Source organism: Thalia democratica, chromosome 2 (genome assembly GCF_965202585.1).
Source record: "Thalia democratica chromosome 2, ktThaDemo2.hap1.1, whole genome shotgun sequence".
Taxonomy (NCBI): domain Eukaryota; kingdom Metazoa; phylum Chordata; class Thaliacea; order Salpida; family Salpidae; genus Thalia; species Thalia democratica.
Window position 1 is genome coordinate 48025051 of NC_139166.1, and position 20138 is coordinate 48045188.

A 20138-nucleotide genomic window follows, 5' to 3' on the forward strand; every position below is an offset into this window, starting at 1 on the left:
AGTAAGTTGGTAAAAAATACTTGAACATTTTTTTGAAATTCTTAGATAGTTTTAGAATATTACTAAAACACTATTTTTTAAGGCTTAGATTTTTGTAATAAAAAATACCAAGTATCTCAACCGTTTGAACTTTTTTCTATCGAACGAGCCAAAAAGAGAAGCAACAGAAAAAAAAAACTAGTACAATCGAAGAAAGCAGATTTAAAACTTTCAAATAGTAAAATATGCAATTGAGCTGCAAGATTTGTTGATACTGGAAGTGTGCTTTTTAAAATAATGTTTAAAACTTATTTTTATCAATGTTTAACGATGAAGCTTTTTATCTTTACAGGTTGTTAATAATAAAAAGATTATTTATTCATTTCATTCAAAATGGTACGAATGATGAGTACTTTCATAGTTAGCATATTCTTTTGTTTAGTGCAAAAATGTTTCATGAAAAGACACAGTTTGTTTTGGAATCCTACAATGACACCTGAGTAAGTTTTTTTATCTTAAAACGGTAATTTAAAGTGAAAAATTTAAGATAAATTTTGACTTAAAGAGTAATTTATTTTATTGAAGCTTTTGTTCTTGTATATTTTTTAAAGATATTTTGAAATATTTAATTTTAAGTTTTTATTATTTTATTTTTTAAATGGACAAGATTTATAAAAAAAGCTTAAATCAGTCCAGGACACATGCAATTTTTTTATTTAAAGTATTTAAGTTGTAGTTTAAGAAATAAAACATACTATCATAAAACCTAACGACCTCGAAAATAAGTTTTACTACAACTTTTTGCAAACTTAAAGAATAAAAGCTTGTCAAGACTTGTTTGCTTTCAAAACTTGACTTGAGAGTAAGTTAAAGTCGTAAAAATTTTCAACTGCAGTTAAGAATAACTCTACAGATTTAAAAAACAAACAGTTTAAATTTAAGTAAAATAAATCTTATCAGTTTTGTTTTTGAAACTAAAATCAAATAATTTGTTCATTTACCACTTAATAACGCTGTAAGATTTTATCTGGTTTTATAACATAGAAACAAACACCTATAGTAGTAAAAATTTTAAAATACATTAGCCCTAAGGTAAAAACATTTTGAAACTAAGGTTTTATAAAGAGCTTTTTCACAAAAGTTGAAAAAAAACTTTTAAACATCTTAAAGTATCATTGAATAAGTTCAGAACTTTTTTTATTTAGAAATACTTTACAAAAGTTTATTTCTTACTGATATACAATTTTTTCTATAGTTATAATTTTTTTTTATAATTAAGGCTTCTTGGAAAAGGGTTTACAAAAAAAATTAAGATGGGGGACTTTTTAGACATTATGTGCCCTCACACAGGACTTACTGGGACAGTAACGCCGAATTCAACGGTGACCTTCAATATTTACCAAGTAAATGAAGATGACTTCAATATGTGCAGAATTAAAAGTAAGTTTTACATCAATTGTTTTTAATTTTGTTAAATTTTTATTTATCAAACTAATTTATTTTAAAAATGAACATATTCATTTGCAAGCACAAAGTGTTAAAATTGATAAAACACTTTGTTGTCATACTTTAAATAAAACTCTTAAGCTTTATACTTAACTGATTATTTTTTATTCAGCATTAATAACTTTAAATGTCAGTTAAGAGACATTACCGCAAGATACAAACTGATTAATCAAACAAATATAAAAGTTTACAATATATATTAACAATAAAGACTACATAATTACACTTTGTTAAATAAGCAGCATTTTTGATCGATCTTTTTGCACTTGTTTTGTTGGCAATACTTAAAGATTTCTAAAATTAAATATATTTTAAAATCCATTGTAAAATTCAATATGTCTCAGACATCTTAACTTAATCAATCAAGATTGTCTTATCTCAACAACAAGGAGTAAATAGCACTTGTGCTAGACTGTTGTTGAAGTTTTCTTTTTTAACAAGTTCTCAGAGTAAAAAAAAATACATGTCTCATGAGTCACTCATTGTTTACATGTTAAATGAACTAGAATTAAACACATATACATTTACTATCTAATAATTTTAAAAGTGATAATCATTGCCTTAAAGAGATTTGTATTAGAAAATGTTTTTAAGTTTGTATATAAACTAAAAATATTATTTTTCAGATACAAATAACATATATTTTCGATGTAATCGGCCGGACCAAGAGAACAAATTAACACTAAAAATGCAAACTTTTAGTCCTTCTCCATACGGATTTCAATTCGATTATTGCACAGATTATTTCTATATCGGTAAGTGTAAATTTTAATTGTTCTTTTAAAATTAAGCTTTATGGTTGAACTAATTTTGTTTTTTTTTAATACAAATCAGATAAACAAAAACTAATAAGTATTAAATAACACTTTAATATTATTTTAACAATTTGCAAAAAGTTAAAGTGTTGAGCAAATATGTAAACAAAAAACTTTTATTTATGTTGATAAACCTTTTTATTAGCATACCCACCAAGTACACCGGTAGAAAACATGAAATGTGATGAAAAAACAATGAGGTTTCGTCTACAGTTAGCTTGCAAAGGTTAGAAAAACAAAAAAATACACATCAATGCTTTAACGATCACTTTTTTCAGTTGCTTTATTTTTATGAGAGCTTTTAAGATCACTTGCAGCTAAAAAATAGGTTTCAAATAACAAAAGTCATAACAATCGTGTTTTTTGTAATACTTTGTATGCAGAGTGTTCGGTTACAACAACTCTATTGTAACGAGCGATGCTCAAAACCGCTGCTAATGATTTCTAAAGTTTCAAAAACAATATTAAGTAGTTGCTAAGTGCAGTTTCTGGATATTCTTAAGAAAACTTTTTTGTTAGTGACTTTAAACTTTTATGAAAACAAATGATCTCTATTTTACAATGATTTTACAAAACTTCATAATGATCTCTACAATAAATAGTGTTATTTTTGAAACTTATTTTTAAAGTCTTTTACTTACCAATTTATTTTCAAGTTGTGAAAAAGTTAATAAATAACCACTAAAACTATTTGTAACATATAATCTAAAAAAGTAGTAAAATTTAAATAGTTTTCCTTTACCACGTGTATCAATTTAAGTTTAAAACATTTATTTTTTAATAAACAAAGCTTAGTTATAATTTACAAAATTTAAACAGAAACTACAACGAAGCAAACCAAAAAACCAACAACTTCCACGACAATCAAGAAAACAATCCTTGACAACGACAGCGGAATGGTTGATGAAGCCATAAAATCACGGAAAAAGGACAAAAAAATGCACCACCACCCGAAAAGCGTGCGGACCGATGATGACCAGGTCGCGGAAATTAACGAGGACGACAACTTTTCGAGCAGTCACCAGAAGAAGACGATGGGAAGCGCTTCGAGCTCAGTCGCGACCCCCTGCCCGCTTCATTTGATGTTGTTAAGCATTGTGACGACGCTTTTTATGACGTTATGTGTGACGTCTATCGGCTGAGTTACAATTTTGAATTCTCACGCTAGTCGGAGGCGAGAGTGTCAGTGTAGAGGGAGGAGCGGAGTTTTGATGGAAGTTGAGAAATTTTGTGTGGAAAACCTTGGCATGAAGATTCATTTGGCTGTTTAGCCGAACCAACTTTATTTTAGGAAATTTTTGTCACTACTGTGTTTTTATCTTTTTTTTGAAAAAAAAAACGTTTTAACAGCAATTTACTGCTAATTACTTTTTGTGACCAAAGTCGAAACTTTTAGTTTATTGTTTATGTTTTTTTTTTTGAAATTAAAAAATGAGTATAAAACAAATTGCTTTTATGTTGCTCATAAAAGTTTATGTTGAGTAAAGTTTGAATTATTAATCAAACTATAAACAAAATGGTCATAGTAAAATTTTTTATTGACTTTTTAAAGGTTTTATTTAAAAAATTAAGTTTGAAATTTGGAGCAATTTTAACTTTTTTTTCAAGTTTTGATTGTCTTTATTTTTACATAAAAGATTGTTTAAATTTTATGATATATTTACCCATAAATAGATTTTCTTACTTGATTTTTTTGATTAATAAATTTTTTGTATCCAGTTACATGCTCAACTTTATAAATTACTAAGATAAACTTAAAAAACTATACTTTACCAATTTGCACTTTCCCAGCTTATAACAAAAGCAAGCGTACAACTTCAATTCAAACTCGGTTCCCAGCAAATTATAAAAGCCATTTTTCTCAGCAAACACAAGAAGCTTAGCAGTGACTAAAAACAAACAAGCGGGTATTTGTTGTGCACGTAAAATCGCGCGGTAGTAAACTGAAACCGGCAAGTTGGGTATTGAAATTGGCGAACCGACCAAGCCCAGCGTTGCTCCCATGAGCTCTTAAATTGTTCAAACAAGCTGCTTGTAAGAAAACATTTAAGGTATAAATTTCCACACGAAAGTTGCAGCTAACTTTTTGCTGCATTTCGCTGGTTGCTGTTATCAGCTTGACTCGACATCGCTGGTTGTTTGGAGTTTCCCAGCCTGGCTGGCGAGTTGTGCTAATCAAAAGCTAGAGAACTTCTTGAATAGCTTGAATAACTTGGATTTAATAAAACCTGCATCAATTTTTACATCATAAAAAAATTTTAGTAGTAACTATAAAGCTGTTTTGAAGCATTGTAAGTAAAGTTAAGCAACAACCAATTACTGGATATTTATGTTAAAAGTAAAAAGTGCAAGAAAAAGTTTTAAAGTGGATTTTTTTAGCTTAAGTCTCATAAGATTTATTACATAAAAATTACAAGTATGTGAGTAACTGATGTACAGAAAACAAAGTGCAAGTGTTCTTTCGCATAAAAATATTGCTACAGGCAATAGGTGACACTTATTCAATTATTTTTGATTAAAACTTGTTTAGTTTTTTTTTATGTTTCAGTAATACACGTTTTATCTTTATTACAAATAAAAAAATTAAAGAAAAATTTTTCTAATTATTAAAGACTCTTGTGCTTTTTATTAACGCAAGGTATAAAAAATGACACTTGTTTACAGCTTGTAAACTTAAATCACTGTAAGTATTAAGGTTAACAAAAACACTTTTGCAAACAAATTTTATCAATTCACTTAAAAATTGAAAATAATTTACCCAATGAAATATTTTTAGAAAAATCATTTACGTCATTCATACATGATGTCATAGCTGTTCTCTCTTTCCTTTCTCTTTAGCAGACGTCTATTAGGCTAATTATGGCGTTCATTGCAACAAGGAAGTCTCTTTTTACAAAAAAAAATAGAGCTGATTCAGTGACTTTAAGCAGATTTGGCAGGCATATGCAAAATAAAACATCATGTTACGAAAATTAAATGGTAAAAATAAACTTTGCTCCATGACAGAAAGCTGGAAAGTAGTTCCTGTTTGTAGCGAGTTTTAAAGCAGAAAAAGTTTAAAACTCCGGTTTGTGCGAAGAAAACTTTATTGACCTACTGCTGAACTTTCAATATGTGAAAATAAAGTATAAAACATGCTAAATATCTCTAGTTAAAACTTTTACTGAAAATTAATTGTATTTCAGCCTGTAAAATCCATTCAGATATAACTGTTTTTGTAACCATATAACTTTTGAGCAAGTCAAACCAATCAAAGTAACCTATTCAAATTTGTAAAATTTGCGAATATGGAAAAAAAAAACTAAATTGTGAGCAAGCTAATGGATGTGGGTTTTTCTGCTATTAAATTAATATATTATTATCGTGGTTTATCAGTCAAATAGAGTATCAAACTCAACGTATCGAATTATTTGATTACGTAGTATTTTTAATAAGCATAGTGTAACATTTATCACGTACGTTTAAACAACAATTTCTTCGGCAAATATTTTTTACCTTTATTAAACCTGCTTAAAAGAAATTTATTATGTTTTTTATTCAAATTTTAGTATTTTTTGTTCTTTTATTAAAAAACAAGAATGGTATAAAATCACTACCATGCAATGGTAAAGTATAAGCAAATAAGCTATAATAAGTAAACATACATTGTTATAGTAGAATTGATTTAAAGTGTATTCAAAAATACATTGAAATTAAATTTGAAATAAAATTAAAAAATCATTCTAAATACTTTGATTTACAAATACTTACTGTTTTCTACCTAGAAACGGATTTAGTTCAGTAAAGAATTATAGGCATATGACCTGACAATATAATCCTAAATACTATTAAGTTTTATCGGAATTTATATTTATGTAGTAGTATTTTATTTGCACCACTTTATAAAAGCTTAAATACTTAATTGGTTTCCTCTGAAAAATACTAATTTATTCATTTGTATTTTGCTATAACTAAATACAAAATAAACACGTAACTACTTTTATTAAAAACAAAATTAATTGTTGTTTTACTATGTGCAAACTATCTATGACATAGTTGAAAGTTTGAGTCTAATAAGTGTAAAATTTTTTATATTAGTTTTTTTTTTAAACATGCACTAATTTTTTTTGTTTTAGATTTACCTAGATATTTTTGTTTCAACAAAATTTTAATTGTAAAATATCATACCAAACCTCATAAAACTTTTGTGATTTAGTTGTTTCTATAAAAATTTTGTGTATTATCAAAACTTGAAAAAGTTTAATAATCAGCTGTAGGAGTAAGTTTATTCTAAGTTTGGCTTAATATGCTTGATAATGAACTATTCTTAATATAACCTTTGAAGTTTGTATAGCTAAATTTAGGGTTCAGTTTTATAGATCACAACTTAAAAAGTCATTTAAAAACTCAATTCTTTTTTTATTAATTATAATTTAAATCAAATAAAAACAGTATATGCATATTACTTCTTTTACCGTTGTTCATTTTTAATTTAGCATAAAACTTTCATTAAAATGTAAAATAGTTTGGGAAAATTCATAATTATATTTCGAAAATATCAAGTTTTCTAATTTAGTTAAAAAGTAACTACCTCTTAGCAAAGTTTAATTTTTTCAACGTGCGTAATAATTTTTTTATGTAATTATTAATGTATATTGTAAGTAATATTTTCATTATCTTTATATAGTTTCAACTATCGGATGAACTAAAATATAATAAGCTTCAAAAACAAAAAAATTAAGTTTTATTGTATAACTTTATTGTTAGTTTTTTTTTAGATTTCGTCAATTTTTTTACGGTTTTTGTAAAGGTAAGTAGTTTTTCAATTTTGTATTGAATGATTTGCATAACTTTTAAAAGAAAACTTTAAATATAAGTGCCAACTAAGAACTTTTTTTTATAGAAAACAGCTGATTTTTTATTAAGTGTAAATCGACCACCCAAATTGATTTTAGGTTTCAGTTAAAAGCCTCTAAAAATTTGTGTAACACTTTGTTCCGTCTCATCAGGTTTAAGGTATGAAATTTATTAACAATAAAAACATTATCCAAGTAATTATAAAGTTTATTTAGAAATTTATTTATGTGTGAAGTGTAAATTCTTTGTGCTTAATAATACATGTTAAAGCTTTAGATTTGTTTCGTTGATAAAATATTTTTTTGCATTTGACAGCAATTAAAAAAGCAGCTGCTCATAGATTCTATAAGATCGAAAAAGAAAAAAGTGTTTGATCAGTTATTTGGTGTAATGGAATAGCAATAAATTGAGACATTTATCAAGTTAATGATAAACAATTTGATGAACCTAAAGCCAAATGGCTGATTTAAGTCAATTAAACATCTGCTTAAAACTCCTTTTGATAATTTTATTTCACTTAACTTTTGGACATCACAGAAGAACCAATAAAGCAAAATATAGTAGTTGATGTATATGATTTGTTTCCAATAATTTATTTTTTATTACACTTTAAATATGTTTTATAGCATAAAAAACTAAGTTGGTAAAACTTTTAATTATTTTGTTTTTATTTTTATAGTTATATTTTATACTTTAATTACCAAAGTACTTTTATCTTTTAATTGTGAAAATATTAAATTATAAGTTTTTCAATAACAAAATAGTTTACAAATTTACTTTTTATAAAGTAGTTGAAAAAAAATTTTTGTAAAAAATCATATTATCTGTTTATACTTTTAGAGCATATGAACTTTGTAGTTATTGTTAAGAATTTTAGTAATCTAAGTTGAAATTTAAAAAAATTAAAGTGCTAACATAAATTTGATTTAAAAATTAGTTACCCACGCAACACTTTCATTTGTAGTTCAATGTGTCATTTAACCGTCGCAGGATTAGCATTCATGACAGAAAAAGGGTCAAGTACGCAAATTGAAAACGAGATAGAATTACGAGGCTTAATCGCAGCCGAAACAACAACTGTGTGACGTAACAATGGTTCAACAGTGATATTTTATATGTAGGTGGGTCACTTTTTTATAAAAACCAGGTAGGTGGTCAAATAAAATGACATGCTTTCATTTGTGTACTTTGCAGTGCTGCAATTGTAATGCGTGCAAGAAAACTAAGTTCTACCTGTGACTTGCAGTTAGTTATGTTCCTTTGTTTTACTGCGCACAATGTGGTAGTGAATATTTTAAACGTAACACACCTACATTAGAGCTACTTGTGTATTTGTGTCTCCGCAATAAATTTGCATCACCGCACAATGTAGAATCATCGCTCGCAACAGCCTTATAAATTATTCATGCGATTGCAAGTAAAACTGGCACGAATCAACAACAACCACACAAAAATGTCTTTTTACAGATTGGCTTTGAAACGAACCTCTCTCTCGGGGTTAAGCGTGCCTGCTTTGTGCACTTCCACCGCAATTTGTGGATTACTTATTTTTCGGGACGACACCGACCATATTGGATGCGTTCGCCGTGCCATCTTGACTCTGTGGCTGCGCGGCGGACCAGATACTACCCAATAGAGCGTGACGCAACGAGCAGCAGAATGCAAGCGTGAAAAGTGATGAATTGGGTGATTCTGCGCCGCGGCATCTGCGGGCGTCGACGGCCGAATCTCTGTTATTTTGTGCGACGAACGATTGTTTTGTAAACATTTGACATTTACGCACCGCGGCTCAAACACTTCGGTTTATTGCAAAAACATTGTGTAGTGTTTTTGTTTGAGATTTCTCGGCGTGTAATTACAGCGTGTTGAGCTGTTACACATTATTTTTAATGTTAATCAAAATTGACGTGATGCAGCAAATTGCATAAGCGGTTCTTCTCACGTCAACTAGCTAAAAGAAAAAAAAACATCAATCTGATAACCAGTATGAACTTGTTTTAAATTGGCAAAGTGATGTTTGCTGTTTTTAAATTTAATTTTGTATGTATAATGTAAGGAATAAAAGAAAACCTATAAAAAAATCCCAGAGTTTTATATAAAATATAACTAGTTTTTAACAAGATTAATTGTTCAAGACTTTTATTTGCAAAACTAAGTTTCACCCTTTAAGGGATCTTCAGTTACAATTTAAATCTTATTCAAGTTAATGTTGTATATTTGTTTCTTTATTTTAAATAAGTTGATAGCTATTTTTGTTCAATTTAGACTTTTAGAACCTGAAATATAAAATTAATTTTAAATGGTATAATATTTTAAATTTTTTTTAATTTTATACTTAATAAACGTATTTTAACTTCTTCTTATTGTCATAAGTATGTTTTTTCTAACTAAAATGTTGCTAAATTTTTTTGTTTGTAAAACAAGGTCTACGAAAAATTAACTAGAGGTTTATAAAGTTTAACACATATTTTTTTTTTTTTGTAAACCAATTTGTTTAAATAAAAAAGTTATTTTTGTCTTTTTTATAGTAAATTTAAGGTCTAGCATATAATATGTTCGTCATAAAAATACTAAAGTTTTAAATTTTGACCCATTACATAAAAAATATTTAATACTTTAAAAAAAAAGTTCTATATTTTGTACAAAAAATACAACAAAAATAGGTTTTTAAACTGTTTTTAGAAAATTTTAATTCAGTTTCAATCTGTAAAGTAAACTTAAGTATTAAAAGTCTTCTTAAGGGCTTTTAATATGTTAGACAAACTAAAAAATATCTATTTTTCGTATTTTAAATACAAACACTAATAAAATTATTTTTGTTTTTCAAACGCTCAACTCGTTATTTAAGCGCGGTGCGTTAGTTTTCAATTGACGGAAAAAGGTGTAACGGTTTCGGTCGATGTGATTTGAATTGTGCAAGGCTGAGGTGAAAGCTTAATTTAGTTCTGTGTAAGTGTAGCGAATTAAAAGTACTTTAAATTTACATAATACTACAACATCATACTGTTAAAAAAGAATAGGGTTGTTGACGTAAAAACCTTCAACATTAATACTTTATAAAATGTAGAACTTTCTTTGTTTTTAGTGAAGTTATTTGAATACATTTCAGTATTAAAATATTATAAAATTAATTTGTGGCTAATCGATTGTTTTTACAGACTGGTCAAGATAAATTTAATTGATAATACTTTAAATTGTATTTAAATTACATATATACTTAATGAACTTTTTGTAAGAGGAGCTTAGCTCTAAAATTTTGTACTTTAGTTAATTTTAATTTGTTGTAGTTTTCTCAACATCTGCAAAATTTTATTTAGCAGGTACATAAAAACAGTTATTTTCAACATAAAATAAAGTGTTTAGAATAAAAATGTTGAATATTTTTATTAATGGATCATATTTTCTATTTAAAAGAGACTACTTTATTTCGATTGAAAATCTTTAAAAAATAAGCATACTTTAAACAAAATTTCAAACTTTTATTCTGTAGTCAAGTAGTTACACTCTTTAAAATTTTATGCCTAACAATAAACTTAAGCATCAACTTTTAATTTGAATCGATTTATAAATGTTAAAATACCTAAAGTAGTTAAAACGGTTTAGAACAACTTATAAAAAACTTTAATCTTAAGTATTAAACAATAATATTTGTAAGTTTTAAATGTAATGTCTCAGAAAAAATAGACATTTAAAAAAAAATTTAACAAAGGTAATCTGTCAGAAAGCAATCAAAACAATGTTTGGCAAGCTACCAAGTAGTCGAAATCCTTTGAGACTTTTCTTATCTTAGAGATTATCGCGATGTAAAATAATTAAATCCCCTTAAATGTCATTCCATAAAGCAAGCTCAATCTGATACAGAACGTTTATGCTAATAAAAACGTCTACAAACTTACTTTGAATAAACATGTTTGTTTTAGATTTACTGGTAGAAGTTATCTAAGACTCTTGTAAAGAAAAACAAATATTAAACAAAAGGTAACATTACAGAACTGCAAGTAAGTTAAAGTTGTCCATAAATCGAAATTGTAAATATTTTTTCAGAAATTTAAAGATGAAAATTTATGTTATAGTAGCATGGATTACATTATTAAAGTTAGAAATAAAAAGTTAGAAATTTAAAACGCTTACTTGTTTTGTTCCTAAAAATAGATTAAGTAAAAATATGAAAATATTGTTATTTTTTGTCTTTTTCTTCGTTATGTTATACTCCTACATTTATTGTGAAATTATATTTTTTTTAATTTCACAACTTAAAAAAAAACAACTGTACAATTTTACTTTAAACAACAAAACTGGTGTTTATTTTTCCAACTAATTTAAAGTATTAATGCTATTTTATCTATAAGTAAAAAATGTTAAACTTTCAGAACTATTTTATATTATAAAAAAAATAATATATTTTTTTTCTTGAAATTTTTTGAAATTGAGTTATAATGATTTACTTTTTTTTTTGTCTCTTTAGAAAATTGATATTTTTCATACTACCAGCTTTTTTATAGATTTTTTCAACTATCCTAAAACTAGTTGCGATCGTTTAATAAATAAATTTTTTTTAGTGTTTGACATCTACTCTGCCTATACGAATTTATTAACCCCACTTTGACTTTATGTAGTTAACACGTGCGAGCCAAAACGTGATTTTATAAGTTTCTACAAATACTTCAATAACTGCAGTTACATGTTAACGACCAAATTACCAAGTACTTCAAAATTGCTTTTAAGTAATAAATCATTGTTATAAAAACTTATATTTTTAGAAGACTGAAAAAAAATTAATTAATAGATATGGTGTTTTTTATTTTACACTTTTGTATAAGAGTTTCACTGAACATTTAGTGTTCGATCTTGACATCAAACAAAAATGTGACAAAATTTTTATTAAAGTTTACAAAAGTTATTTTCTATGTTATTTGTAGAAAAATGTATATCTGTACGTGTTCTACTTTACAAAGAATTTAATATCATTAGTTAAAACAAAAGATGAAGTAAAATCGGCGAAATGGTCTAATCAACATGAAAACTCATAAGAAATTAAGTTCAGTTCTTAGAAACTTAAAATTTTAAAATTTTTGCTTAGTTATATACGAAAATAGTTTACGATTTACCAAATACATCAACAAATTTTAACTTGACTTTTATTATAATATTATAATAGCTTAATATCTTGCTTGGGTAATTAAATCATCACAAACCGTTTTTCTCGTAAAAAGCAAGAAATATGTAACATTAAGAGATAAAATAAATTACTTATACCATCTAATCAACAATATCAAAACGAATACTTTACATCTTAGAATGTATAAAGAATGCATTGTTGCATATAAGTCATTGAAATCAAATTTAAGCTTTGTACCTTAAAAGCTAAAAAAATGATTTTTTTGTATTGTTTAAAAAGAAAACTTCCTTAAAAAAAGAAAGCTATCAAAAGGGATGAAATTGAACTTGTTAATTTAGATTCTGTATAAAATTTAAATTATAGTGCAAAAAGTGAGTGTGGTTTCTATTTGAAGTTAAGAAACATTTTTACAACAAAATACGTTTTAAAAACTTTGTAAAATATAATTTGACCAATTAGGTCTCAATGCCCTAAATTATATAGACTGCTAAAAGTTTGTAAAATAATAAAATCTGACTATACCACAATAGGTATGAAAATTTGTTTTCAATTTATAATTGAAAATCTTTTTATCTCTAAATTTACAATTAGTTTCTGATTAAATTTTCAAACTTACTCAAAGGCTATCGCAACAGCTATTCTATCAGTCAAAATGTTTTCAATAGACATTAAAATTATAATTACAAACATACCTTTGGATAAAATCATCATTATTTACTAACCTGTTTTTGTAAGGTAATTTTTTCTTTAGTACTTGTTTTTGATAGTTTTCTATATATTTAAAAGCTCATTCTGTTTATATTTTTAACAACGCTTGTACAGCATGTTACAAAGCGCAAGACACAGAATATTAAAAAGCTTCTTTTCAACGACATAATTTACTTTTGATCGAAATATAATGAGTACATAATTATATTAGTAGCTCTCGTATCGCAGTTAAAAGTTAATGTTTTTAACGATTGCATATACCTTGTCGTTGATTAACTATAGAAAATTTAAAATGATAAGTGATAACAAATTTTTAATCTTTCAATAAAAAACTAAACTAATATCAATTACATCAAATACCTGTAATAAAAAATTACAAGAAAATGTTTAAAATATAAAACATTACCTAAATGAAAATATAGTTGCTTAAAATAATTTTGAGTTTATCAATCCTTTTCATTTTAATATAACGTTACGGTAATATTTTAAAAGCATATTACACTTTCTCTATTGAAAAAGCAATTAGTAGTGTATTCGCATATATTCGTATAGCAAAAAGTTGTATACTTAAAGTTTAGATGTTTTATATAAATATTTAGAAATTATTTAAATTTATTTATTAATGATTATTAATTAATTATTATTATTTATTATTTATTATTTAAATCTTTTTATTATCGTAAATTAAACTAATAAATGCAACCTTTTATGATAATATTTAAATAAAAGTTTTATTGTTTTAAATTTCGATAATTTTATGTTATTTTTTGCTAAATTAAATGTACTGGTCTGTTTGAAATAAGTAAACAGTCTAAACTACTTTTGTGATGAAACTTGCTTTACTAGCAGAATTTTTTTAAGTTCAAAACCAGATTTAAAAAATATATACATTATTTTTACTTGTTAAAGACATTAAAGGCTAGCGTTAACAATCAAAAATTTATAAAAATTTTAAACACCACATATAAATTCTAAACCAATTTTTATCTCCAGTGTCCAAGACAATGCTCACCCCTTTGTTCAGACAGTAAGCAATTAAATGTTTAGTAAGAACAAAATTGTTGCAATAAATACAATATTACTTATACTGTCTTTGAAAAAATAAAATATGCAAGCTTTTTGTTTCACAAGTACTTTCGTTTTATTTAAAACATTTTCAAGAGAAAAACGGCTGAAAATATACACAATTAATAGTAACAAATTTATAAAGTAAACAAACTCAAAGTTAAAAATTATTTTTTAGAGAAAATTTATAAAACATTTATTCCATAATAAAAACACAGTTACAAAAATATAAATACATTTCAAAAACTAAGGCTTAACAACTAATAACTCACAAATGCATACAAGCAAACAAGCTGAAACATCTTGTACAAAAACGCTCTTTTCAGAATAATCGTAAAATACCAAGCTCTAAAATATTAAATCTTCACAAAATTGTTTTATTTAAGTTAATTTTTGCATTTAATCTTTTTATCTATTAGTTTTCTTTGTAGTCTAAACTTTTAAGTTCAGGTTGTTCTAAAAACATTATCTAGTAAGCACTGTCCAATCCTATATTTTCAATACCAGTATGACGATTCTCAAAGTAGTTTTTAAATAAGGCAGATTATTCTCCTTTACCAATCGAGCTAAAATTTCTTTAAACATTTTTCAGTTATTCCTTTGTGCGTTCCATATTACATTAAAACTATTTTTAGTCTGGCCTACATAGATCTCTTTGCATTTTGAACATTGAGCAGAATATGTTCCATAACTTTACAGTTTGAATTTGATTTAATGTCTATTATTCTGTTTCCATCTATTTTTATGTAATTATTTTCATCTATCATGGTTTTATAATTGCTGTACTTCCAACATAATGTACAAATTTTGCATTTTTTGTTCTTAATAAGAAGTACGTTGCTTCCCTTTTTGGCTATGCAAATAAATGTGTTGAGCAATTGACCCATACTTCTTGGTTTAGTGAAAGATGTTTTTGCAAGTGGGAACAGTTTCTTTTCTTCTTTTGTGAATTTTAATAAATTTACTTTTTTCTTTTAAAACGTGATGACCAGTAAATATTCTCAGATCATAAATACTACATGTTAATTTTTTAAGTCGCTGGTATATTAGTAGTTATGTAGTAAATCAATATTTTAAGAATACTTGTTTAGACTTCAATAGTCTACATACAGGGGTTGGAAAACTGCGACCCGCGGGCCAAATGCGGCCCTTGAAAACAAAATCTGCGGCCCGCGAGGTACATTTTAGCTAAAAACATTCTTTTTTAAAGCAATAGAAAAAAAATGTGGTAAAAACTTACAACTAGGGTTTGATTTAAGTATTTAATCATTACTAATGCTAATTTATATCTTGTTTTGTCCCAATTTTTAGTTTAAATAGTATTTTTTGTATCATTTATTGGAATATATTTCTATAAACTGCGGCCCGCAAAGACTTTTTTCTGTATAGTGCGGCCCGCGAGCAAATTTTTGTAAGAAAATTGGCCCGCTACTTATTTAAGGCTGCCGACCCCTAGTCTACAACCTAAAAATACACAATACGACTAATAATGTTCTTTGTTTTCTAACCTTATGAATTTTTCATTTAACAAATGATATAGATATAAAATAAATGTTTTGAAAATGAAGCATTAAATTTTATGACATAAAGTTTAAATAACAGTCACATTAACCTTACTTAACTTTTGATTTAAACTAACTATTTTTTAGTCTAACAATATGTAAACTATTTTCAAATAAAATGCTACTAAAACTAATTAATATGTTGGCAAGAAATATTTTAAAAATAACTGTAACATATTGAACTTATCTAAAAGTTCTGCCTATTAAATGGGATCAACATGATGTTTTTTGCATATATACCGAGGAAAATACAATTACAAACCGACTTCGACTATATATAATAGCTTATTGAACGACAAAAAGCGCTCAAAAAAATTTGGTCCAAGGACTTAATATACGAAAAAGCCATTCGGTTATCGAGTCGTACACTACTTTGATACAGTTTAACGTCTTGTCCAGGACAAATCTACTAGTGAACATGTTTTAAGTTTTAGGTACACTCTTTGTGCAAAAAAGCTACTAAGACCTTTTTTAAAGCGTTTTAGAAAAAAAACCACAATTATGTTAGCATTTTTAAAGTATTTCACATAATTATTTAAAAATTATAAACAAAAAAGGAGAACTTTTTTAAAACCGTAGGCCATAAAATATTATGCTTGTTTTTGTAGTTAGCTGTATTTAGTTTGTTTATTATTCAGTTGAAAACTTAATGGTAGTTTTTTGTTTTATTCCTAAATATCTTAGTTAGATTTGAAAAATTTTAACTTTTTAGAGAACTTTGTGAAGGTTTTTATATAGTTTACCAAACTTTAAACACATAGTTCGATTGTAAATAAAATAAACTTTATTTTAAAACAGGTTACTGATTTTTGAATATCTTAATAGTCATTCTCCTGAGATGCCATTTATACTTTGCACTAACTTATTATTGTTTGAGCTTCATTGAGTTTTATACTGGCTAAGGGAGTTGTTAAACTTTTTTTTGGTAATTGTTTTAAAGTATTATTAATCAACATGATTCAGCTTTGTCACAAAATATTTTCTTTATACTTTTATTTTTGTTTTTTAAAATATTTAATTTTTTTAAATCTTACGTCATAATGTTGTTAACTTTTTTATCAAAACTCATTTTGTTAAATTAAACTAATGAACATTTATTAGCAAATTCTTATCATTATGTTTTGTTTGTTCTGTTTTAACAAAATTTAGTTCGTCTTTTGTTCTATAAAATGAACGATGAAAAAGATAACAGCTCTTCGACGACGCCAATTTCTATTTTAGACTTTCTCAACGATCAGTATAAATCAAACTCTAAAAATGCAGTCGAAAACTGCGACTCGAAGCTAGGTGTTATTTACGAAAGTAAATTAGAGAACCAAAAAAATGTAGAACCAAATAAATCTATGGTAGAATCAAGTGTTTCTAAGGAATCATTAGCAAGTCAAAGAAGTGTTAAAAACATTAATAAAACAAACAACAATGGCACCAATTTAGAAGAAAAGTTAAGTCTTATTGATAGTATAAAACAATGTTTTTCAAATGTAGTTGGGAAAATAAGTGGCACAACAGTTAATAAAGCAGCTCCAAGTACTGTTTCTCTTCATAAACAAAAAGTAGAAACAAGTAACCTCGCAAAAACAAAAGATTTTTCAGATGACCATAATGTTGTATTGAAAAATTGCACAATTAATAACAGCATTCAAAATTTTCAAACCTCAGTAACAAGACTGATGGACCGTTTGTGTAATCTACGAGATCATGAAGCTAAATGTTCTTTAGCCTCGCCTTCGACAAATCGAAAATTAAACAAGCCAAAAATAGAATCGGAAAAGTGGGATCAATCAGATCCGTGTCTACCTTTTATGTCTTATGATCAGTTTAATTATTTAAACAACACTAAATCTGCAGATAAGTCATTATTAAAACCTAATAAACCGAAGGCTAGTATATCGTGTGCCTCTAGTGATGATTTGAGTTTTGATTTCAAACCTTCTAATCATTCAATTTCAAAAAAGTCTTATAAAACAAATGCTTGTTCAGAAAAGTCCGAGAAAAATATTATAGAACTTATGAAAGAAGTTGAATGTTTGTTGAAGGAAAGTGAAAACTCATTAGTAGCTACCTGTATAAACGAAAAAGAATCGTTGAAAAGCAAAAATAAAGTTAAAAACACCAATACAGAACGAGAACAAGTTTCTGCAGCAAAAAATAGTAAAACTATTAAAAGAAATACCAAAGAAAAAAGTACTAAATCTGAAAACTTAACTTCGTGTTTGGATGACGTTACTAAAAATTTAAATAAAATGTCACATGATCTAGGAGTAATTATGAACAACATAAACTCAATGGACTTAAAAAGAAACAGAAGAGGCGAAAAATCATCAAGCTCAAGTTCTTGTTCAGACGATTCCGACAACTCAGACAGTTCAACTCAAAGTATTAGAAAAAACTACTCGTCAGACAAACAGCCTAGAAAAATTAGTAAAGATTATACAAATGCGTATTCAAATAGCGAAGAGAGTAAAAGATCAAAGGCTAAATCAGACCGTGAAAGCGTAAATAGAAATGGACAATCAACATCGTCTAACAGTGATTTTAAGAAAGAAAAGGATTATTTCTTAAGTAAACAAGATGTCGACGAAAACACCTTAAAACAAAACAGTTTGTTAAAAATTAGTAATGAAAGCGACTCTGCTAAGTGGTCTGCAGAAAATTCTCCATCAAAAGTAAATAGAGGTTTCACTATCACTATAACAACGACACATACAAAAAAAAGAAAAAAATGCTAAAACACACGGGGAAACTTTGATTTAATACTGATTTCTTGAAAAGGTATTAAACTTTTTTTTTAACAGCGTTGTAAATAAATATAACTTCCTAACTTTATTTTTGCTTTTGTGGCTATTTCAACTGTAGAAGGTTTTTTACATTATGATTTTTAAGGGTATATATTTTTAGTTTTTGATTTTCATACAGTAGTTCACTTAAAGTAAATTAATTAGAATAAAAGAAATTGAAAGGTCGTTCATCTTAAAGTTTTGCTGTTTACAGTTTCTGTTAATACCAACTTAATCTAAATGCCAACAGGACTTTAAATACATTAGCTAAAAAATTCTTTTGTGTTTTGTTTTTTATAAAATGTTGTTTTAAACTATTCTAAACAGATATAGTTTTACAATACGTTTGGTTTGTTTAAAACAAAACCAAGTTTGTAAAAGTAATTGATATAATGTATAGCAGTACACTGTTTTTTAAAGTTTTATTTCAAACATACCTACTGTCTCTTATTCAAATTTAACTAGACCTGAAAATTATACTTTTCAAAGTGTCTTCTACTAAATAAAAGTTTTAGAGATAGTACTTGAAAAACAGTTAGCTTTTTATTGAGCTACTATTTTATAATTATAAATTAGTATTTTTTGTCACATTAAAACATTAAAGAAATTGGAAATCTTTAAACTAGAACCTGTATTCATAAGGAAATTTAAAATTCTAGGTTAAGTATTACTTTTTGATAGTTTGAATAACTAATTAATAACTGAACTAAGTGAAGTAAAAACTACGTTTTTAATTAACAACTAAACAGTTAAATGTAAAAACTATACAATAAAGCGAAATTTATAAATAAATAGATTGATTTAATTTTTGGTACATTTGTGAACTTTTGCTATTGAACTTAATGTTTTTGGCCAATAATTTTCGTTTACAAGTGTTTTTTTTTTTAGTAAGAGACTTATAGTCTTAAGGGTTCTTATATTTGTATAATATTAAATTGACATTTAAGTATAAAAAGTTATATAAAAACTACTTTGACAAATAACAAAAAAATTAAATGAGTATCAGTTGGTATATTTTATAACGTATTCAGTTTTTATGGGTATACTATTAATTTAAATCAAAAACATTTTCCCTTTAATTAATTCACACGCATAATTTTTTCAGTTCAAAACATTCCCATCCGATCAACTGTCATAAAACCCAATTTATGTTCGATCATTTCAAACCAGTTTGTCCAAATCCTACTTAAGTATATTCTCACTTTTTAAACTTCCGTCAAAGTTCTTTCTTGATTTGCAAAATACTATCTAAATAAATTATATTTTTACTAGTTTCAATTCAAAACATTTCACATTCGATCAATTACTATCAAAATGTGCTTAAAACTGATACTAATCATTTTTAAGAATATATTTAATTCTAGATTAAAAATTAAGCAGCGATTACTTTCGTTATAATAAAATAGTTAGTCATAAAGACTTGTGTAAAATAATTAATTGACTAAATGATATTGGGCTTTTATAGTTCAAATTTTATTTGAATGAGATGTGTGTTTTGACTAGTGATGTACCGGACTCATTATCCGGGTCCGGGTCCGGCCGGATATTGCCATTTTTGTCTGATATCCGGATCCGGCCGGACTCTAATTTGAAAAAATGTCCGTATCCGGTTCCGGCCGGACTCTAATTAAAAAAAAAAATCCGGATCCGGTTCCGGCCGGATTCTAATTTGAAAAAAAAGTCCGAAGATCCGGCCGGACCCGGATCTAGTTAGTAAATAAGAGCATACCGAAAAGTATTTTTTTAAAACAAACCCTGTGTAAATTTATAA

The 20138-nt window shown here is 26.4% G+C and overlaps 1 protein-coding gene across 1 annotated transcript; it reads left to right on the forward strand.

The window, feature by feature from the left end:
* Positions 1–335: 335 nt before the first annotated feature.
* LOC145829672 (ephrin-A4-like) lies at positions 336–3877 on the forward strand. The gene is made up of 5 exons (XM_082937527.1): positions 336–479; positions 1259–1419; positions 2112–2240; positions 2446–2526; positions 3120–3877. The coding sequence occupies exons 1-5, from the start codon at positions 373–375 to the stop codon at positions 3440–3442; spliced, it is 801 nt and encodes a 266-aa protein (XP_082793653.1). The 5' UTR covers positions 336–372; the 3' UTR covers positions 3443–3877.
* The last annotated feature ends 16261 nt before the right edge of the window (positions 3878–20138 follow it).

Excerpts from the sequence above, each read along its gene's own strand:
- LOC145829672 (XM_082937527.1), top strand. The coding sequence starts at position 373 with ATGGTACGAATGATGAGTACTTTCATAGTTAGCATATTCTTTTGTTTA. Across the intron at positions 1,420-2,111 it reads CAATATGTGCAGAATTAAAA|ATACAAATAACATATATTTT; the intron begins GTAAGTTTTACA and ends ATTATTTTTCAG. Across the intron at positions 2,241-2,445 it reads CACAGATTATTTCTATATCG|CATACCCACCAAGTACACCG; the intron begins GTAAGTGTAAAT and ends CCTTTTTATTAG.